Source organism: Bubalus kerabau, chromosome 8, assembly GCF_029407905.1.
Source record: "Bubalus kerabau isolate K-KA32 ecotype Philippines breed swamp buffalo chromosome 8, PCC_UOA_SB_1v2, whole genome shotgun sequence".
Taxonomy (NCBI): Eukaryota; Metazoa; Chordata; class Mammalia; order Artiodactyla; family Bovidae; genus Bubalus; species Bubalus kerabau.
Genome location: NC_073631.1, coordinates 75,217,805 through 75,240,783, shown reverse-complemented (window position 1 = coordinate 75,240,783; position 22,979 = coordinate 75,217,805). Strand labels below are relative to the sequence as shown.

The following is a 22,979-nucleotide window of genomic DNA, read 5'->3' as shown; positions in this document are numbered from 1 at the left end:
GTTGAACTCAGTCTCCAACCCTTGAATTCATATGTGGCATTCTTCAGGGAACACTGCCTCATAAGTCCTTTAAAATTTTAGTTACACCTAAAAGTTGTTTAAATAACAGTAGAAATACAGTTTCCTATGTGGGTCTGACTAAGATATGTTTGTTTTTTCTTTCAGCAAGAGAAAGCAACTACCATGGATTTGACTAAACGTTTGGAAAGCACTCTGAAGACTTGTATAGGTACCAGAATGAAAAATCTGGCAGCTAAGGTTGAAATATTGAAAGAAATTAGGTAGGTAAAAGTGAATTTTTGAGGAGGATGGCTTAAAACAATGCCAATTAGTTTGTGCTTTGTTTAATTTCTTTGCCTTTCATTTTTGCTTTTTCTTTTTTAAAATTAATTATTTTAGTGGGGACCCTTGATGGTTTTATTCCTGGTTTACACACTCTCTCTCTCTCTGTCTGTCTCTGTCTCTCCCTATATATATGCATATATATATATATATATGCATATATATAGCTGTTCAGTTATTGCATTGGTTTCTACCAAACATCAACATGAATCAGCCATAGGTTTACCTATGTCCCCTCCCACTTCATATTTACTTTGAAACTTATTCTTTGTATTTTCATTATTTTGAAGAGGGAAACTAAAGATAGTTACTCCTGAGACAGATTTTATACTGTTTTTATAGTGTTCTGTTGTCACCTTGTGGGATCATAGTATCTAAAGTTATATGTGAGAATGGAATTAAAAAGTCAACACAGCTTCTAAATAATAGTTTGATGGGAAACTACTAGGTCCCATTGTTCTGCTTGGGGTTATTTTCAGTCCTATACAGAAACTATTATATATTTCAGTAATCCAAATTATTTAATTATACTGTCTGCTGCTGCTGCTGCTGCTAAGTCACTTCAGTCGTGTCCGACTCTGTGCAACGCCATAGACAGTGGCCCACCAGGCTTCCCCGTCCCTGGGATTCTCCAGGCAAGAACACTGGAGTGGGTTGCCATTTCCTTCTCCAATGCGTGAAAGTGAAAAGTGAAAGTGAAGTCGCTCAGTCCTGTCGGACTCTTAGCGACCCCATGGACTGCAGCCTACCAGGCTCCTCCATCCATGGGATTTTTCAGGCAAGAATACTGGAGTGGGGTGCCATTGCCTTCTCCAATACCCTGTCTAAAGAAAAACAAAAGTAGTCTTCCTAAATTACAAAGAAAAGTGATCTTGATGGAGTCAGAAGAAAAGCAATTGGTTAGCAAGTCTCATACAGTTTAATCAGCATGTCTTAGATTCTATCTGTGAATTATGTAGGTATTTTACTTTATAGAAAATTGCTTTATTGTTAGTTAGGGATAATTTTTTGCCTTTATTGTTGGTTAGGGAATGTGGAAAAAATAGTTCTCAAAACAGTCTAGTTCTCTTTTTGTGCTGTGCATAAAACTGCAGTGCAGTAATTCATTTCCTCATGTACTTGAAAGCACTAAGATGTTGCTCACAATTAACACTATGAGTTCATCTTTTGTCCAGTGGGAATCTGTATTTTCCAGTATATATCTGTCAGTCAGCGTCTGGTTTATAGGTTTTAAAGAGTTTGAGTAATTTGGTCTCTGTAGAGGTTAATCAACTTTTAACGCACAGCCAAAGTGACTACGCTGGCAACCCTGTGAGACAGACTTTAGACCAAAACAGTTCGATATATTCTGACCTGTATTTGAGGAAATAGTGTACTGTTAGAATGGTGGAAGTCTGGTTGGAAGCTAAAACAAATAGAATGGTGAGTGAGCCTTGTTGGTTTTCCTAATTGGCCTCTCTGATTGCTTTGTTGGGATTTTTTGGGATTTTTTTTTTTTTAAGATTATGCAAATGCTGGTCTGCTTATTAAGGTACAAGGACTCTGTGCCTTCATCTTGATAAAATTGGCTTAAATAGAACATTTTAAAAGAAGTATTTACAAATCTAATTTTATATCATTTTAATTCTGCAGACTTTTGAAGCTGTCTTTATAAATATTTAATTTTTTCCCAGTGAAATGTATTTTTAGTTAAAGGTTTGTATCAAAGTTATATATGATTTTATGTAGTTTTAAAAAATACCTCTTCATAGCCAGTGTTGTAAATAGTAACTTTAGACCATTACTATTTGTGTAATTTTTTTTTCTCACACCACCTTAAACATTTCGTGATCTTTTCCTTTTGCTATGCTATTTTTTTTTTTTTTTAAATAGACGTGTCAGTATCAGTGTTCGTTTTGGAAATGACCTTTCAGATGCTATACAAGTGTTGGATGAAGACTGCTTTACTATCCCAGCTTCTTTGAATGAATTAGAGCTAATTTGGGCAGAATATAATCTGGCTCAGGAGAAGATTCAAACTTGTGAGAATGTGGTAGGTCAAGAATTTTTCTCCATTATGATTTTTATCTGTTGAATATAAGGAGATAATATCTTTCAAAAAGCAGAAGGACTGCAGATACTGTAATGATACTTTATATGAAATCTTTAACTTTTGGAATATCTTCATATTAGTAATTTGATTTCTTTTGTTGCCTTAGAAGAAAGGTTAGGTAAATGAGTAGTGATTGTGGAAAAGGGTTAACAAAATCTTTACCCCTTTTGCCTGAGGATTTACCTCTCTCTGTTCCCTTGGTAATTTGATAAATTGAAATTTCAGTCATGTTACTGGCAACATTGTTTAGGTAAGTAAAATCCCTGATTGGTAAATTGTATCTGGATTGGGAGGAACTGCAAACTACAAATACTAAACAACTGGGCATACTCCTTGAGGGACCCTGGAAGCTATACCTATAAGAGATAATGGTTTTTGAGGGGCATGAGGCTTATAAGCTGGGATGACTCCCACACCTGCTAATGTGGATCTTCTGGTCGGAGGGGCATGCTTTATGCTACAGTATAGGACTCTGCCTTACTAGTAAATGCTCTCTAAACCATCCGTTCTTGAAAGGTGGTTATATGTGGGTGCCTCCCTGGTGGCTCAGACAGTAAAGCGTCGGCCTGCAACGTGGGAGACCCAGATTCGATCCCTGGTTAGGGAAGATCCCGTGGAGAAGGAAATGGCAATCCACTCTAGTACCCTTGTCTGGAAAATCCCATGGACAGAGGAGCCTGGTAGGCTACAGTCCATGGTGTCACAAAGAGTCAGACACAACTGAGTGACTTCACTTTCCTTTCCTTTCCTTTATATGTGGGTAGGGAAGGGATATGAAGAATGGAATATTTCACGTGAATTCTTAATTAGTATAGGTACAAATATTTTTTCCTGTGGGAATTTTCTTTATTATACTCAGCTGAGTGGAACTCCATGTTTTTCATATAAGATATCTGATACAATAATCATAGCTTTCCATAGTACCTATGAGCTCTATACTTGAGTTTGGAGTTGTCCTATCTTAAGTATTGGTGGTTTCTGCCTCTGAAGATTGTACCCTAAAGGTCTTATTCCCTAGTCATACCTAGTTTGGCCAGTTGGCAGCCTAACTGGCTCTGAATGAGAAAAGTAGATAAGATAACTAAGCCTTTGGAAATGCCAGGAATATTTAATTTGGTTAGGGGATTAGATTTGGGTTACTTTACACATTAGACCTTTACTGGTCACTTCTGATGATAGACGAAAATAATTTTTGAATCTTTTAGAAACATGTATGTATAGGTACTTTTATGTATAGGTACTTTATAAACTTGGGCATTTTTGCTCCTCAGGAAAATGAGGCCCACAAGGTTTAAGGAAATTGCTCAAGATTACATACTTCTAAATGTTAATCTGGAATTTTAAACCAGATGTCTTGATTGCAGTGTATTCTATTTACATTTAAACCATACTGCCATCATTAAAATATTTCACAATTATTTTCATGTAGTAAGATGAAACTTGAAAAAGAACTGCTTTTTAACTTTTGTTTTGTCATTTAAAATAGTAAAGTGATTCAGGACACGGAGGGAAAAAGGTCTTATAATGTCTGTCAGATTTGGTATTCTAGTAGGACAAATGTGATTTTTTAAAACAATTTGTCTCCACTACTGCTGACATTTCAGGACTTACTTTTGGGCTTTATTGCCCTAAAGTTCATTTGACAGATTGAAGAGTAGATTACTGTAGATTATTGAGAACAGAGGCATAATTGTCCCTCAGATAAAGTTGTCTTTTTATTTCCCTTGTTGTATTTAATTTGCATCTTAAGGTTGTTATTTTCATTTATATATTTTGCACAGTTCTTTAACTTGATTGCCATGTGTACATTTTAAAACATTTTTTATTTGTGTATTTATTTTTGCCTGTGCTGGGTCTTCATTGCTACACAGACTTTTCTCCAGTTCTGGCACACGGGGGCTACTCTCTAGTTGTGATGCGTGGGCTTCTTATTGCGCGGCTTCTCTTGTGGAGGAGCACAGGCTATATAGAGCACCAGGGCTTTAGTCGTTGTGCTTCCTGGGCTGTAGGGAACAGGGTCAGTAGTTGTGCACATGGGCTTACCTGCTCCGTGGCATGCTTCCCAGATCGAATCCGTGTCTCCTGCATTGACAGACTGATTCTTTACCACTGAACCACCAGAAAAGCCCGCCGTGTGTACTTTGGATGAAAGAGAGTCTTTTCTTTTGTCTTCATAATTAGTTATATAACGGTCTGGTTGAAGTGAAGTGAAGTTGCTCAGTCGTGTCCGACTCTTTGTGACCCCATGGACTGTAGCCTACCAGGCTCCTCAGTCCATGGGATTTTTCTAGGCAGAAATACTGGAGTGGGTTGCAGCTTACACAAAAAAGAATATTCTAAAATTCGGACTTTTAAATGTATGTACTTCTGTTACAAGTAGTAGAGACACAAATTTAAAACGTCCTATTCCTCTCTCTACTTCGGGTATAGGACAAATATATAAATAGGTAGTTTTAATATAGTTTATTAAGAACTATAATAGAGCTAATGCATAGGGTTCTTGGATATCTCTCATATCTGTTTCCAGGCATAGCTTCTTGGGGGAATTGGAGGTTTTATCCTGCTGGAGATTAACTAAATCTTGAAAGATAAATAGATGAAGAAATTAAGCATGGAGTGGGAGTAGGAAGAAGGCAGTATGTAATTAGTCACAGACACTTGTATAATTTTCTTAACTAAAATTTTATTGTTTTGGAAAAGTAAAGATTAACAGAGCAGAATTGTGGAATTTAAATCTTATTTCTAATTAAGGGAAAAAAACTTTGTCGGTTTGGTGATCTAAGAAGAGAGGGGTTTGTCTTAAATATTATTATGTTGGAGAATGTAATGTTAAATTTTGCTAATTTTAAGAGATCAGTTCTTTTCATATAGTTCAGTGTGTAAAAACACCTGATGTATTAATGATGGTTATACCCTTTTTCCTTCCTTCAGAATGAAGGGAATATTTTGATTGCTGAAAGAAATGAAGTACAACAGAAGCTGTACATGGCAGTAGAAGTTTTTATTCTGGAAGTTGATGAGTTATCTCTTAATAAACGCTTAAAAACATTGCAGGTTGGAATTTTAAAAGATATTAAATATATATTAAAATATGTTTACCATTGGAGAGCTGAAATTAGCATTTGCCTTTAGACTTCAGACAGTACTGATGGCTACAGAACTTTTTCTTTTCTTTGATGAATCCTAGTTTCTTTTTAATGATGTTAAAATTTTATATTGATATATTTAATATGTTTTTATATATATGTATGTATGTATCCTGCAAGCAAGGTAAATAGTCAGGCATATAAGGCTTGTTAGAGCAGCATTCATTGGGAAAACTCACAGAGACAGGAGCAGTAGCAAGCAGGTTAGCCATTTTTCTAGCAGAAAATCTAGTAAAGCCTTTATGTCAGAGTTAGGGAGAGGGATCTTGATCCTTGAGTGATAATGGCTTCTAAGATCTATAGATAGAGTACAGTAGCTCATAAAATATTGTGGAACCTTCAGTCAGTTCAGTTCAGTCACTCAGTCGTGTCCGACTCTTTGCGACCCCATGAGTCGCAGCACGCCAGGCCTCCCTGTCCATCACCAACTCCTGGAGTTCACTCAGACTCACGTCCATCGAGTCAGTGATGCCATCCAGCCATCTCATCTTCTGTCGTCCCCTTCTCCTCCTGCCCCCAATCCCTCCCAGCCATCAGGGTCTTTTCCAATGAGTCAACTCTTTGCATGAGGTGGCCAAAGTACTGGAGTTTCAGCTTTAGCATCATTCCTTCCAAAGAACACCCAGGACTGATCTCCTTCAGATTGGACTGGTTGGATCGCCTTGCAGTCCAAGGAGCTCTCAAGAATCTTCTCCAACACCACGGTTCAAAAGCATCAATTCTTCCGCGCTCAGCCTTCTTCACAGTCCAACTCTCACATCCATACATGACCACAGGAAAAACCATAGCCTTGACCAGACGGACTTTTGTTGGCAAAGTAATGTCTCTGCTTTTCAATATGCTATCTAAGTTGGTCATAACTTTCCTTCCAAGGAGTAAGCATCTTTTAATTTCATGGCTGCAGTTACCATCTGCATTGATTTTGGAGCCCAAAAACATAAAGTCTGACACTGTTTCCACTGTTTCCCCATCTATTTCTCATGAAGTGATGGGACCAGATGCCATGATCTTAGTTTTCTGAATGTTGAGCTTTAAGCCAACTTTTTCACTCTCCTCTTTCACTTTCATCAAGAGGCTTTTTAGTTCCTCTTCACTTTCTCTGGAATCTTACCTTCAGTCAAATCCTACCATCTCAGAAATGACTAATTCGGAGTGAATGAGCACGACTGTGTTATCATTCCACCTATTAGCATAGTATTTCTTTCTGTTTATTGGGATCTTTTTTATCTTTTAATGTTTTTTAAAATTTTTCTCTAAGTCCTCATGCATTTTCTTGATTTAACTCCAAGATGTTTACACTTTTGGTTCCTTTTGTGAATGCTATCTTTCAATTCCCTTGTTCTTTTGATGGTATAGAGGGATACTAATGATTTTTATATATTGATGTTTTTCTGGCAACTCTGCTGAACTCTTTTTTAGTTTTTGTCAGTTGATACTCTGAACTTTCTATGTGATTATATCATTTGAACAGAATAACCCTCTTCTACTCCTACATTTTATGTATCTTTGAATTTTTACTGCTTTTGACAGTATCTTTAATACCAAGCTGAATACTAGCTATCTTGTTTTGGACTGTAGGGAGGGGATAAGCTTGCTGGAAAATTGGATAAAAGGTTATTAAGGGACATCCGAGCACTTGTGTCTTTCTGTCCACCTGGTTAAAGATGGTGTTGTTCAGTCACTCTGTTGTGTCTGACTCTGCAACCTCATGGATTCCAGCATGCCAGGCTTCCCTTTCCTTCACTGTCTCCTGGAGTTTGCTCAAACTCATGTCCATTAGGTCAGTGATGCCATCCAGCCATCTCATCCTCTGTCATCCCCTTCTCTTCCTGCCTTCAGTCTTTCTTGGCATTAGGGTCTTTTCCAATGAGTTGTCTCTTTGCATCAGGTGGCCAAAGTATTGGAGCTTCAGCTTCCACATCAGTCCTTCCAATGAATATTCAGGACCATTTTTTAGGATTGACTGTTTTGGTCTCCTTGCTGTCCAAAGGAGACTCAATTCGTCTTCTCCAGCACCACAGTTCAAAGGCATCAATTCTTCAGTGCTCAGCCTTTTTTATTGTCCAGCTCTAATATCTGTACATTGCTGCTGAAAAAACCATAGCTTTGACTATATGGACCTGACCTTTGTTGGCAAAGTAATGTCTCTGCTATTTAATATGCTAGGTTTGTCTTAATATGTCTAGGTTTGTCATAGCTTTTCTTCCAAGGAGCAAGCGTCTTTTAATTTCATGACTACAGTCACCATCTGTAGTGATTTTGGAGCCCAAGAAAATAAAGTCTATCACTGTTCCATTGTATCCCCATCTGTTTGCCATGCATGAAGTGATGGGACTGGATGCTATGATCTTAGTTTTTTGAATTTTGAGTTTTAAGCCAGCTTTTTTACTTCTTTCACCTTCATCAAGAGGCTCTTTAATTCTTCTTTGCTTTCTACCATGAGGATGGTATCTTCTGCATATCTGAGGTTACTGGTATTTCTCCCAGCAATCTTGATTCCAATTTGTGCTTCATCCAGCATTTCTCATGATGTACTCTGCATATAAATTAAATAAGCAGAGTGCCAATATACAGCCTTGATGTACTCCTTTCCCAATTTGGAACAGTTCCATATCCTGTTCTATTGCTTCTTGACCTCCTGCATACATGTTTCCCAGGAGGCAGGTAAGGTGGTCTGGTATTCCCATCTCTTTAAGATAATTTTCCACAGTTTATTGTGATCTGCACAGTCAAAGGCTTTAGCTTAGTCAAAGAAGCAGAAATACATGTTTTTCTGGAATTCTCTAGCTTTTTATATAATCCAGCGGATGTTGGCAATTTGATTAATATGTAGTTTTCCTATTATTGTGTATGGTTCAGGAACCATTGGAGCCATTATTTGGAACATTTTCTTAAATAGAATTGAATAAATAGTATAGGTTATTCCAGAATGGTGAAATAAGATTTGCATAGAAAAGGACAGTGATGTAAGAATTCACCTGTCTAATGTTCGTGACTGTGAAGGGTCCTAGGCATAACCCCCAAGGACTGTCAAACCCCCATTCCATAATGTGAACTATACCTCGTGCCTCTCTTGGTGGGGAGAACAGTTAGCATTCTTGGGGAATGTGTCCGGTGCAGTGAAGGCCAGTCCTTTGAGAAATGAACAACTATTCTGCATTAACTATGGCCTGGGAAGACATCTGGTGTTGTGGAGGACCATTGCTTGAGACTCTACCAGCCAATTGGAGTGGAATTTGCACCCTAGTTAAATTGGCTATCCTTTTCACCCTGGCATTTCGACACTCAGATCCATCTCTTAAGCAGACTAACCATAGAGCCAAAAGGAACACTCTTGCCCCGGGTGGGTCATTTGATCCATATATATTTATTCTATTGGGGTCCCTAGAGGTATTCCTAATGAATCCAAGGCTAGAAACCAAATAGCAGCAGGGTTCGAGTAGGTATTATTCTGGTGGTCCACCATTAATAAAAATGTTGATTGGATAAACTGTGTTTACTATAACCAACAGAGGTTTGTTTACTATACTAGAGATGCTCTAAGGGGAATAGCAAAACAGATGCTACCAGCAAAATGGCATGGGGAAAATTGACTGGCCTTAGACATGATTCTGGAGAAGGCAGTGGCACCCCAGTCCAGTACTCTTGCCTGGAAAATCCCATGGACAGAGGAGCCTGGTGGGCTGCAGTCCATGGGGTCGCTAAGAGTTGGACATGACTGAGCAACTTCACTTTCACTTTTCACTTTCATGCATTGGAGAAGGAAGTGGCAACCCACTCCAGTGTTCTTGCCTGGAGAATCCCAGGGACGGGGGAGCCTGGTGGGCTGCCGTCTCTGGAGTCACACAGAGTCAGACATGACTGAAGTGACTTAGCAGCAGCAACAGTGCAGCTTTACTCTGTAATAGTTTATTTCTTCTCATTAACTGTTACAGAGTTAAAGGATTGGCAACCAAGATCATTTTAAAACTTTTCTTTTTAAAGTTTAATCTTAAAAGACTTTTTGCCAAATCTGGTTTGTCTCCCTTTCTATTCTTCCCTTTTGTCACCAGATTATTCTTAAATTTCTCTTTATTTTGCTGAAAAATGGTTAGATTTTTATTTATTTTCTTCAAGTACTTAAGTAATGTAACTTATACTTTTATAATGAAGGTCAAAGAAGTGAAATGTCACGATATTTGATTTCATTAGCATTTATTGAGGCTTCTTTTGTGGCCTACAATACATAGTTAATGTTTCATGACTGTTTTTATAAATTCAAAAAGAAAATATATTCTAGGTTTTTTGTGTGCAGTTTCTGATCTATGGCTTAAGCTATGATCTGAAGCTTTAATCTTCTGTATCTTTGCTTAGTTTTTTTATCTGATCATTTTGTAAGTTTTGAGATTTTTTTATATTTTCTAGTTAATATATACTAGTTTTCTTTAATTTCTCAAAATATTTCAGAGCTTATTGTTAAGTGTTAATGAATTCATGATTGTTATGTATTTTAAACTATGTATTTTTAAACTATTAGGTAATAGTAGTTTTCCCTTAAGGTGTTTTGGGATAAAGTTTTATTTTTGTTTCCTTTTATTTTATTAAAAAAATTTTTTTTATTATTATTATTTTTTTTTACTTTGCAATATTGTATTGGTTTTTCCATACATCAACATGAATCCACCACGGGTGTACACGTGCTCCCCATCCTGAACTCCCACCTCCCTCCTCATACCATCCCTCTGGGTCATCCCAGTGCACCAGCCCCAAGCTTCCTGTATCCTGCATCAAACCTGGACTGGTGATTCGTTTCTTATATGATATTATACATGTTTTAATGCCATTCTCCCAAATCATCCCCCCCTGCTTTTAAAATTCTTACCCTACTTCTCTTTCTAGTTAATATTTGCCTTATACATAGTTTTTTTCTTCCATTTATTTTGTATGTCTCTGTTAGACAACACTCCAGTGGATCATTTTTTAAAAGAATCAAACATTTAAATCTGTCATTTAATGGGTAACTTGATTTATATATAATTACTATTTTATTAGAACTTATTTCTGTGATAACTTTTGTGTTTCTGTTTATCATGATTTTTTTTTCCCTCCTTTTCTACCCTCTTCCCTTCATACCTTAGAACATTCTCACTTGCCTCTGGTGGGTCTTGTCTGTCTGTATCTCTCTCCCAAATACCAGCTAACCAAACAATCACAATTGTTGTCTGTGATTTTACTCACAGATTGTTACAGGTATGGTATATGAAAACTCAAGTATCAAACTTTGTAGAGTTGAGTTATTTTCTGACTTCATAAATTGTTGGATATCTTTTGGTTCACTCTGTATTTTAGAGTACTTTCTCTGAGAGTCCTTTCAAGCAGGGTTTGAGCGGTTGACTTTGTAAGTTATTAAATGTTTCAGGATATCATATTTAAACAATTCAAATATTTAAGCCACTGCTTACATTTAAACTCCTTTCAACAGTTATTTAATGAGCTATAAAATATCTTAGATGCAAAGGCCATTTTCTCTTAAGACTTTTGACAATAATAATCCATTGTTTTCTTCTGCAGTTGTTGATATGAGTCGCTTTTTTGTCCTAATCAGTAGTCACTAATTGATTCTTTGCTGTATTCTGCTATTTAACCAAACCATTGTGTTCTTTATTTCAAAAATTATTTCTTCATGCTTAATAATTTCAGTTGTTTATTATTTATAATTACTTGGTTTTGCTTTATGTTTCCAATATTCTTTCTATTTTTGAGAAGATTTGTTATGTGTATTTTGAGTTCTTACTATTATCTGGGCCATTGATTTTGCTTCTTTTTATAAGGTGGCTTCAGTTCAGTTCACTCACTCAGTCATGTCAGAATCTTTGCAACCCCATGAATCTCAGCATGCCAGGCATCCCTGTCCATCACCAACTTCCGGAGTTTACTCCAACTCAGGTCTATTGAGTCGGTGATGCCATCCAACCGTCTCATCCTCTGTCGTCCCCTTCTCCTCCTATCCCCAGTCACTCCCAGCATCATCGTCTTTTCAAAAGCATCAGTTTTTTGGCACTCAGCCTTCTTTATATTCCAACTCTCACATCCATACATGACTACGGGAAAAACCAAAGCCTTGACTAGATAGACCTTTGTTGGCAAAGTAACATCTCTGCATTTTAATATACTGTTTAGGTTGGTGCTGAAGAACTGATGCTTTTGAACTGTGGTGTTGGAGAAGACTCTTGAGAGTCCCTTGGACTGCAAGGAGATCCAACCAGTCTATTCTGAAGGAGATCAGCCCTGGGATTTCTTTGGAAGGAATTATGCTAAAGCTGAAATTCCAGTACTTTGGCCACCTCATGCAAAAAGTTGACTCATTGGAAAAGACTGATGCTGGGAGGGATTGGGGGCAGGAGGAGAAGGGGACGACAGAGGATAAGATGGCTGGATGGCATCACTGACTCGATGGACGTGAGTCTGAGTGAACTCCAGGAGTTGGTGATGGACAAGGAGGCCTGGCATGCTGCGATTCATGGGGTTGCAGAGTCGGACAGGACTGAGCGACTGAACTGAACTGAACTGAACTAGGTTGGTCATAACTTACCTTCCAAGGAGTAAGTGTCTTTTAATTTCATGGCTGCAATCACCATCTGCAGTGGTTTTGGAGCCCAAAAACATAAAGTCTGACACTGTTTCCACTGTTAACCCATCTATTTGCCATGAAGTGATGGGACCAGATGCCATGATCTTAGTTTTCTGAATGTTGAGCTTTAAGCCAACTTTTTCACTCTCCTCTTTCACTTTCATCAAGAAGCTTTTTAGTTCCTCTTCACTTGCTGCCATAAGGGTGGTGTCATATGCATATCTGACTCCTTATTGCCAAATTCAGACTTAAATTGAAGAAAGTAGGGAAAACCACTAGACCATTCAGGTATGACCTAAATCAAATCCCTTATGATTATACAGTGGAAGTGAGAAATAGATTTAAGGGACTAGATCTGATAGAGTGCCTGATGAACTATGGATAGAGGTTCGTGACATTGTACAGGAGACAGGGATCAAGAACATCCCCATGGAAAAGAAATGCAAAAAAGCAAAATGGCTGTCTGAGGAGGCCTTACAAATAGCTGTGAAAAGAAGAGAACCAAAAAGCAAAGGAGAAAAGGAAAGATATATGCATATGAATGCAGAATTCCAAAGAATAGCAAGGAGAGATAAGAAAGCTTTGCTCAGTGATCAGTGCAAAGAAGTAAAGCAACAGAATGGGGAAGACGAGAGATCTCTTTATGAAAATTAGAGATACCAAGGGAACATTTCATGCAAAAATGGGCTCGATAAAGGACAGAAATGGTATGGATCTAACAGAAGCAGAAGATACTAAGAAGAGGTGGCAAGAATACACAGAAGAACTATACAAAAAAGATCTTCACGACCCAGATAATCACAATGGTGTGATCACTCATGTAAAGCCAGACATCCTGGACTGTGAAGTCAAGTGGGCCTTAGAAAGCATCATTATGAACAAAGCTAGTGGAGGTGATGGAATTCCAGTTGAGCTATTTCAAATCCTGAAAGATGCTGTGAAAGTGCTGCACTCAATATGTCAGCAAATTTGGAAAACTCAGCAGTGGCCACAGGACTGGAAAAGGTCAGTTTTCATTCCAGTCCCAAAGAAAGGCAATGCCAAAGAATGCTCAAAGTACCGCACAATTGCACTCATCTCACACACTAGTAAAGTAATGCTCAAAATTCTCCAAGCCAGGCTTCAGCATTACATGAACCGTGAATTCCTGATGTTCAAGCTGGTTTTAGAAAAGGCAGAGGAACCAGAGATCAAATTGCCAACATCCGCTGGATCATGGAAAAAGCAAGAGAGTTCCAGAGGAACATCTATTTCTGCTTTATTGACTATGCCAAAGCCTTTGACTGTGTGGATCACAATAAACTGTGGAAAATTCTGACAGAGATGGGAATACCAGACCACCTGACCTGCCTCTTGAGAAACCTATATGCAGGTCAGGAAGCAAGAGTTAGAACTGGACATGGAACAACAGACTGGTTCCAAATAGGAAAAGGAATACGTCAAGGCTGTATATTGTCACCCTGCTTATTTAACTTCTATGCAGAATACATCATGAGAAACGCTGGGCTGGAAGAAGCACAAGCTGGAATCAAGATTACCAGGAGAAATATCAATAAGGTGGCTTAGATTGTTATATTTCTTTCAGAGTGCCTATGTTACTGCCACATTTCATCCTCCCCTGTACTTCTCCTCAGGACTCTATATTCTCTTGAAGAATTATCAACTATCTTGGTGTGCTGTTAGGTGCGTATGTGTTAGTGTGGAAGAGGGACCTTGGAAGAGTGAAAGGTTGGCGCATACCTTTGAAGACTTCAGGAGGATTTAGGAATAGGATAGGCTTGCTTCTCAGAACTTACAGGGTTGCAGTCTTGTCAGGGAACATTTAATTTTAAGGAACCGTATATGTTGTTTTCTGTTTCTTAAGGGCCCTCTGTTCCTTATCAGTTCCTGGAAAACAGGAACGAGCAGAGCTGCACGCAGCTCTCAGGACTGAGGTCATAAGGCAGAACACATACATGGATTCCTTTCAGTAACCTTTTGCTTTTCTGTAAAACTACTTAGTCATGTTCCTATTTCCAATACATGGATTGTCTTCTGGCCCTGTGACTATTGTTATTCCCCTAGTTACTGTTATTATGCGTCTGGTTTTGGTGTTTTTTACTTAACCTTATTTTTTACCTAAAGCTTCCTTGTATTACAATATATAAGCACACACTGCCATGAATATAGCACTCTTGTCTCACTACAGACTTGGGTCCCCCGCGTCCTTCTTTTCTTCGCCTTCTTTTCGTCGACTCCTGTCCCCAGGTTCTGGTCTGTCAAGAAGACCATAACACAGTCTGTGCTCAACTGCTTCCTATTGGCTTCTGTTCTAGATAATCTTACTCTTCAGAGGACCTCTCAGTCCTTCTCCTTCAGCCTTTCCTCTTTTCCATGGGCTGCTACCCTTAGGTGTAAATGCTGCTGGGTATTCAGGGGAAGGGGAAGAATGCTTGGCCATCTCTTCTGTCCTGGTTGTCAGTTTTTGCCTCGTCTAGTTTTCCGTACTGTACTTGTATAAACTCATTGCCTTTTGCTTGTGCTGCTGCTTTCTTGCCCAGTGTGAGGAAGGGAGAAGAACATACGAAGAAAATTCTTTTTTCCCAAGATGATTCTCTGCTGTGGTACAGGCTGTCTCCTACTTGCAGTGATTGTATTCATTCAGTGTAAATACCAACCATCTTCTTTCTTTCCAAGGGTTTTTCAGTTTTGTGATAAAAATTTCTGGGATCTATTAAGTTTTCCTCTTGTCTCTGTGATGTTTTCTCAGGTCTCAGTCCTGGAGGGAGCCATCAGGCTATCTTGTCTCTTCTAGTCCTTTCTAAAAATGCTTTTTAATGTATATTGTGTTCAGTAGCTCAGTCGTGTCTAACTCTTTGCGACCCTATGGATTGCAGCATGCCAGTCTTCCTTGTCCTTCACTATTTCCCAGAGTTGGCTCAAATTCATGTCCATTGAGTTGATAATGCCATCCAATCACTTCATCCTCTGGTGCCCGCTTCTCCTGCCTTCAGTCTTTCCCAGCATCAGGGTCATTTCCAGTGACTTGGCTCTTCATGTCAGGTGGCCAAAGTATTGGAGCTTCAGCTTGAGCATCAGTCCTTCAGTGAATGTTCAGGGTTGATTTCCTTTAGGATTAACTGTTTGATCTCTTTGCATCCAAGGGACACTCAAGAGTCTTCAACACTATAGTTTGAAAGCATCAGTTCTTCAGTGCTCAGCTTTTTTTATTGTCCAGCTCTCACATCCGTACATGACTACTGGGAAGATCAAAACTATATGGACCTTTGTTGTCAAAGTGATGTCTCTGCTTTTTAATATGCTGTCTAGATACATATGCTTATTGTCTTTCCTTAATTGGAATTATTTGTACAATTTGGTATGTTTATTTTTACTTAGCAGTAGCCCTTAGAACGGAGAAGGCAATGGCACCCCACTCCAGCACTCTTGCCTGGAAAATCCCATGGACGGAGGAGCCTGGTGGGCCGCAGTCCATGGGGTCGCTAAGAGTCGGACAGGACTGAGCGACTTCACTTTCACTTTTCACTTTTTGCTTTCATGCATTGGAGAAGGAAATGGCAACCCACTCCAGTGTTCTTGCCTGGAGAATCCCAGGGACAGGGAGCCTTGTGGGCTGCCGTCTGTGGGGTCGCACAGAGTTGGACACGACTGAAGTGACTTAGCAACAGCAGCAGCAGCCCTTAGAAACTTCCATATCAGGACAAAATAGATTCTTATGTAAAGTCAGAGAAAAGAGGATACTTTCTACTCAATTAAAAGCCTAAGACTATAAAGCCTTCTGTTTATAACCTTAATTCATTTAATGAACTTTTACTATTATAATCCAAATAAATCACCTCCTAGGTAGTTTTATGCTTTTATGTCTAGATATTCAAAGTTTTATTTATAAACTTCTCTAAGATAGGGATTCAATATATCACTTCACTGTCTCTCAGATTCTAATATGGTGCTTTACTCTTCATATAAATTTAATTAACTTTAATAAACAGAAGTATCTCTCCACAGGATTTGTCAGCCTCTTTAGAAGCAGTATATGGACAGGCCAAAGAAGGAATTAACTCTGAAGAAATACTGGAGAAATTTAATGACTGGAGGTGTAATAAAAGAGAGGAGTTCACCAATGTTAGAAGTGAAACAGAGACTTGTATACAACGTCTTGTAGCATGGTTCCAGAATACTTTAAAGGTAACAGGAGTTCTGTTGCCTGGTGATGTTGTAGCATAAACCAAGGAATATATGTTTTTAAATTTTCCACATGTAATTTACTTCTTTCTGAAAGCAAGGGAGGGAGGGAGGGGGAGAGAGAAAAAAGAGACAAAAATAAGAATGAGAATGCTGGGATAGAAGAGTGAGGGATTTACCTATTTACATTCTCTGTTTAGGACGTATATGAAAACAGCTTCAGTCAAGCTACAGGTGTAAGATAATATCTGGAGTTTATTACAAGTGAAGTGTTTATTTTACAGCTATAGTGTAGAGGTAACGATATGTGCTTTAGAAGATACAGCTTTCCTCATTTTGGTTTCTTTTTTAGAAAGATATACGTGTTTTAGCATTAGTTGGCTAACTTGTCATGATTAAAATGTTTGACAGTGTTTAAGTCATTCAGGTTTTAGTTATCTTAAGTATCTTAAAGATATCTAAAATGGGAAATACTAGTCTCGGTTATTAAATGTTAGAAAAGATGTCATAATTTTTTTAGTTCTTATTTATTATTGTAAAAACACTACATAATTTTATAAAAGGCTTTGAGACATGTGGTTTGTATAATGTACTCAGAACCCTAACTGAATTTTTGCCCAATTTTGTTACTGATTCTCTGTTCTTCTGTCTGCTTTGCAACCTCCTGAGCAAGGACTAAGACACCTATGGTATCATTTATCTCTCTGTGTGATTGGTTTCCAAATATGCATTTCTAGCTTTGTTTTGGGGGGGAAAAAAAAAAAAAAACTTTTAATCTCCAGCTACTTCTAGAATTCTTTTTTGATGCTTTCTTATGGATACATTAACATAACTAAGTTATTTCTTTGTCTTCGTTTGTTTCAGAATCATCCTCTGTTTAGGTTGTCTGTTATCTTTCATTTCCATTGCTATTTCCCAAATCTAGACCTCCATAATCACAAATCTGAACCTCTGAAATTAGAGTGACTGCTTATGACCTTTATGTTCTACATTACAATTTTGACCCATGATTTTATTCTACTTTATACCTTATTATAAAGTCTGTTTCCTGATAGGAATTACCTTAGTTTTCCTAATGAGATGAAAACTATCAGAGTTTAATTTTTAACTTTTATTCTTTAGATTCCTCAATTCTAGTAAGTCATCATTAAATATCAGGTATAATCATACCCATTCCTTTGTATAAAGGCTGGTTTTCTCTACCTACTGTCTGTCCAATTTGAACTTGCCACCTGAGCAGTCAAGGTTCTTTACCAGTTGGACAGTCTCTTTTATCATTCCCTCAAAACATCTTGGTCTTGTCCCTGTTTTTTTCTCATACTTTTCCTCTGTATTGTCCTCTCATCTCTCTTAACCACTAATTACTTTAACAAAATCTGTATTTTCTTTAAGTGTGTGAGGTGTGTGTACCTTTTTTTTCCCATGCATAAGGTTTTTGAAGGTAGTACTTTATATTTCTTATGTGTATTTCCTCCACATTATGCAATACATAGGCTAATTCTCCACTCCAAGTATAAGAGTATAATACTAATTGAAATAATTAAATGAGATACTTCATGTTTTTATTTTTACAAATGAGGCCTTTGATCTGTCTGTGGAAAAATCACTGATTTCTGATGACACAATTGATAATATTGATGAAATCCTGGAGAATACTGAGTCAGGTGTCTGCAAGGAGCTGGAGATATCTCTGATTGTGAGTACTGGTATGCCTTAAAGCAAAGTGGTGTTTTTTTTTTTTTTTACTAGTTAGACTTAGCTTTCCTTGTAAAAGCCTGTCTGATATACTAATACTGCCAAGTTCTAATCCAAACACAATGAGAAGTCTTATTCTTCCACAGGGTGATATTTTCATTTTGGTAGGATATTTCACATCAAGGAAAAAAAAATCTCATGTATAATTCTAGGAAAACAACTCTTAGATTAATCTGATTCTATCAGATTTCAATAGCACTTAATTCTTAAGTCTGTCATACCCAGTAACCATAAGATAAGACTCTTCAGAGTTTATAAAAGCTTGAAATAAAATCTGAGAGACCTTTTGGAAATGAATACACAAGATTAATCAGTAGCTGTCTTTCCGTACTGTATATATTCTCTATTGCTGTATAAAGCTAAAAATTAGTGTATTTTGTAATGTTAATACTGCTCGCTGGGACCAGCTTTTTAGGTTGCTTACTAAATTGGTTATGTTCTTTATTTTGGTTGGTTATGTTCTTTATTTTGCTTGTTTCTCTTTTCCCTTTGTAATTTTATACAGAGTGACGTTTAAAAAATACATGCAAAAAAATACTGTATTTCCCCACTGTCAACTGTAAAGTTGTCCTTATTTAGATGGTTCTGTGAGACTTGATTTTAGATGTGGTTGTTAATAAAAATAGTGTTGAAGTTCTATATATTGTTTAGTTTTTATATTTAGCATAGTAGTATTCCTGATTTCCTTTAATGCTCTAGTTTAGACAGCTTTAGGAATAATAGTGTTATGGGAATAAAATTTCCCATATGAACATCTTTGACATCAGTTTCTCTTCTCCCTAGAAAAAGATATATGTTTAAGAAATATTTTGAAATATACAAATTTGTTAAAGGTATCATTTTGAATTTTTTCCATTGTTATCAAAAGTTTTAATTATTTAATTATTTTTGTACTCCTTTATATATAATTCTGTGTGTGTAATTTCATTTAGGAACAAGGTGATGCAGACAAGGAGATCATTTTAAAAACATGTAGTCAAGTACTACAAAAGATCCATTCAGAGGAAAGCCTTATTGCCACAGTACAATCCAAGTACAAGGACAGTGTTGAGGTTGGAGTATGCTTTATATTATTGGTCTTATATATAGATGCTTTGAAATTTTTAATACTTAAACTTTTCTTAAGTAGTTAACACCCAGTGTGTAGATAAATTATTTACTATTTCTGGAAAAAAACTATAGCCATTGTTAGCTGGTATATATTTAAACTCACCCTATAGTGGGAATGGCAATTTTACTGATAAAATACATTGAGATTTTTGGTTTTTATTGTGCTCTCCAAAACATAATTTTTATCTTTTTATTTCTGCCTATACAAGTTTACAGTAGAAAACTTGCTATATACAGAAAGATAAGGAGGAGAAATAAAAACATTGATTGTATTCCCATTAGCTTAAGAGATATTCAGTGCGAGTTTTCAGAGTATTTCCATTTTGAATGGTAAATTATATGTACATATGAATATTATGTGTATTGCATCATTTTGTAAACTGTTTTGAAAATGTTTTTGTCATTTAATGGTTTTTCATGAACATTTTCCCATATGATTAATAATTTTTCTATACTGTGATTGTGAGTGAATAAAACATCATCTCTTGCATAGATATACGATGTTATTTAACCTTTCATCTGTGTTAGATATTAAGTTTACTTGCATTTTTTTTTTTTTAACCATGAAACTGTATGTAGTTTTTGTACATAATCTTGTTTAGTTCCTCAAGTAGATTCCTAAAAATTGTTAATTACTTAGTCAAAAGGAATGAATATTATTGAAACTTGATATATATTGTCAGACTACTTTTGGAAAAGATAAATTCAGTTTACATCCTCACTGGAAATTCCCTTTTGCATTTTCTGTAGCGAAGTGTGTCTGTGTGTCCAGCTTGAAATATTTTTTACCTTGGCTCCTTCGATTGCTAGAATGATATTATTCTAAATAGATATGCAGAAAATCAAGAAGACAGTGGGTAGAATTGTCGTGTTGAAAATAGTAAAATTTTTAACTTCAATCTGAGCTCAGTAAATATTAGTTGAATCTTAATAGAGAGAGTGGTCCGAAGGTGACTGTTCAATAAATATTGCTATTTGTGTGTTGAAAATATAACAACTCTTTCTCTCAGTTTAAGAAACAGATTATTGAATGTTTAAATAAGAGCCCCAGCGTGGATAACTTGCTCTCCATTAAAAAGACACTGAAAGGCTTAAAGGCTCGACTGAGATGGAAATTGGTTGAAAAGAATAATTTGGAAGAAGTAAGAAAACAGTTGGTTCTTAATGAACTCTGTGTGTACCTAATTTTACTTGGGGTCTGCTTCTTTAATACACTCTTTAAAATTATTCACTTTTTGTTTTATATATTTTATCTCTTTTTTCCTCTGTAAGTTACTACGTTAATAATGTAAAACATTTTCCTATGTCATGAAATGTTTTCTAAAAACATTTTACACGGTTGCCTTGGTTGTTAGTAACATAAATGTTTTTGAATAATTTAAAAAACTTTTACTTGGACTGTTACAATGTCTATTAAAAATAAGCCTGTTACATGCTGAGAGGTGACAGGGTGCTCCCCCAAAGGTAGAATTTTGTCATACAGATCAGGATGTCTTTTGTTAACTCTCTTTTTAAAGCCTGGACACAGTATTTCTTGCAGATATTTTAAGTTGTTTTCATATGTAATAGAACAAAAAGAATTAGGACACTTGTAGCCTTTAGGCTTGAAACTGTGAATAAACTGCCATTCTTTGTTCCCTTGAGGATTCCATTTACTTATCAAAGGGGTTTACATTATATCTTAATCCAACTTGAATTAGCTTTCTTCCTCATTGGAGCAGTTAAGCATGGAGTAGAACTAATTTAATAGTTTAAAATTTTTCTAGTTTTATCCTATTCTGGGCTGTAGGACATGAGGTCTTTTTTAGTTTAATTTTTTAACTGTTACAGAAATACATCTAACCTTACAGACATGTACTTTTTAAGGAGGCTTATTTATTATCATTAATGTTTACAGAGTCTTTATGAGTCCTACATTGTTTTTCCTAGGCATGCCACATGTTTACTGATTTTTTAAAATCAAGTTGTAAATGGAGAAATATTCCATGGAATTTAATTGTATTCTGGTTCCTATTCTTAATATTTATTTTATGGTGGCAGTTGGTCATCTTAGAGAAAATCTACAGTAAATTAAGAGATAAGAAAAATCTATGTAATAGACTTTATGGCTTTATTTTTATAATCCCTTTTTGTAGGTTTTAGAAAATTCAGGGTTAGAATAAACTAATATTAAACTAATATTAATTCAACAATTATGTTATGAGGGACCTTAGTGCTAGATATGGAAGGATACGTAAAAATCAGACAGTGATTTGCCATAGAAGTTGCCTTAATTCTTACTAGGAAGAACTTGTTTTCAGTCTACTTTAATAAGCCTGTAACGTTACTTTTTTCTTTCTGGGTAAAGTCTGATGACCATGATGGATCTGAGATTGAAAAAATAAAACAAGAAATAACTCAGTTACGGAATAGTGTCTTTCAGGGAATTTATCATGAGCAGGAGGAATATGTAAGTATTTGATTCTTTGAAATGTTGAATTAGTTTTAAAATTGGATTCAAATATCTGTTTTTATGAAGTGGACTGGAATCACAAGGCTAGAGATTATATTGGCATAGTTTTGTTGGTATAGGAGTTTCCCTGGTGTGTCAGATGGTAATTTGTCTGCAATGCAGGAGACACAGGTTTGATCCCTGTGTTGGGAAGATCCCCTGGAAAAAGGCTTGACTATCCACTCTGGTAGTCTTTCCTGGAGAATTCCTTGGACAGAGGATCCTGGCAGTCTGTAGTCCATGTTGTCGCAAAGAGTCAGACACAACTAAGTGACTAACTGTTGATAGGATAATATTTATGTGAACTTAGATACTAATTTCTGATGACAAAATATTTCATAACCTTTGTTCCAGATGTGAACATTGCAGAAAAGTATAAGGAAATATCATCTGTAACTTTCTCAGTCAGTGGTAACAGTAGTATAATTACATTAAACTTTTGACTTATCTTCCTTTAGGTCTTATTTTTACAAGAATCAAGATTATCTCACAGACAATTTTGCACATTACTTGTTTTCTGTTTAACATAAAGCCCAAAGATTTTTCCTTTATTAAAATCTATATGATTATTATTTTAGCTTAAAACTGCAGTGAAAACATTAACTGGGCACCATAATTTAGTTGAATATTACAAAATAAAACTACTAGGTTGAGGGTAAGTTTTACCACTGATTTTTGTTACTTTGGAAGAATCAGTCAGCATATCTTGTCTTTAAAATGGAAAGAATATTGAATTTTATATTTTAGGGATAAGGGAAGAAAAGGAAGGTAAGAAACAGTGCTCTGAAGAATAAAAGTACTATGAAAATAATAGGCCCTTTATTATGTGATATTTAGCAAACTTACCTGTGTGTACTTCATTATTCACCTTGTGAATATTGGATAAAATAACTGTATCCCATGAACTTGATAAATGTCTGGAAATTTTACAGAATAAAACATGTGATAAGTGACTTTTCTAAGGATGTTCAGTTGACACGTTTACTTTAAAGTAGCTTTTGTAGAGCTACATGTTTATTTTTTTCTTTCCAGGCTTTTATGATTTTTTTTCCTACGTGAAATAGCCAGTATTTTAAAATGTTACTGTGTTCTTATATTTTGAGAACTAGTGACAATTTATGATTCCAGTTGAGTTTTCATCACATTTTTTCATTTTAGCTTGAAAGTGAGTGTGGACTTTGACCTTAGGCAAGATTTTGTGCCTGTATATGTAAGCCATGCCATTAAAATTTGTAATAAACTTTTTCTTCT

At 36.3% G+C, this 22,979-nt stretch overlaps 1 protein-coding gene across 4 annotated transcripts in view; it reads left to right on the top strand.

Moving 5' to 3' along the window:
* STK31 (serine/threonine kinase 31) overlaps positions 1–22,979 on the top strand; it is a 70,165-nt gene that overhangs the window by 16,794 nt on the left and 30,392 nt on the right. For 3 of the 4 annotated variants that reach the window (XM_055590592.1, XM_055590590.1, XM_055590588.1), the window contains exons 9-16: positions 166–281; positions 2,215–2,374; positions 5,366–5,488; positions 16,196–16,375; positions 17,952–18,068; positions 19,060–19,179; positions 20,248–20,379; positions 21,585–21,686. In XM_055590592.1, coding sequence (XP_055446567.1) covers positions 166–281; positions 2,215–2,374; positions 5,366–5,488; positions 16,196–16,375; positions 17,952–18,068; positions 19,060–19,179; positions 20,248–20,379; positions 21,585–21,686 — 1,050 coding nt within the window. The remainder of the gene's footprint in view (positions 1–165; positions 282–2,214; positions 2,375–5,365; positions 5,489–16,195; positions 16,376–17,951; positions 18,069–19,059; positions 19,180–20,247; positions 20,380–21,584; positions 21,687–22,979) is intronic. The other variant, XM_055590591.1, reaches the window with a different exon arrangement.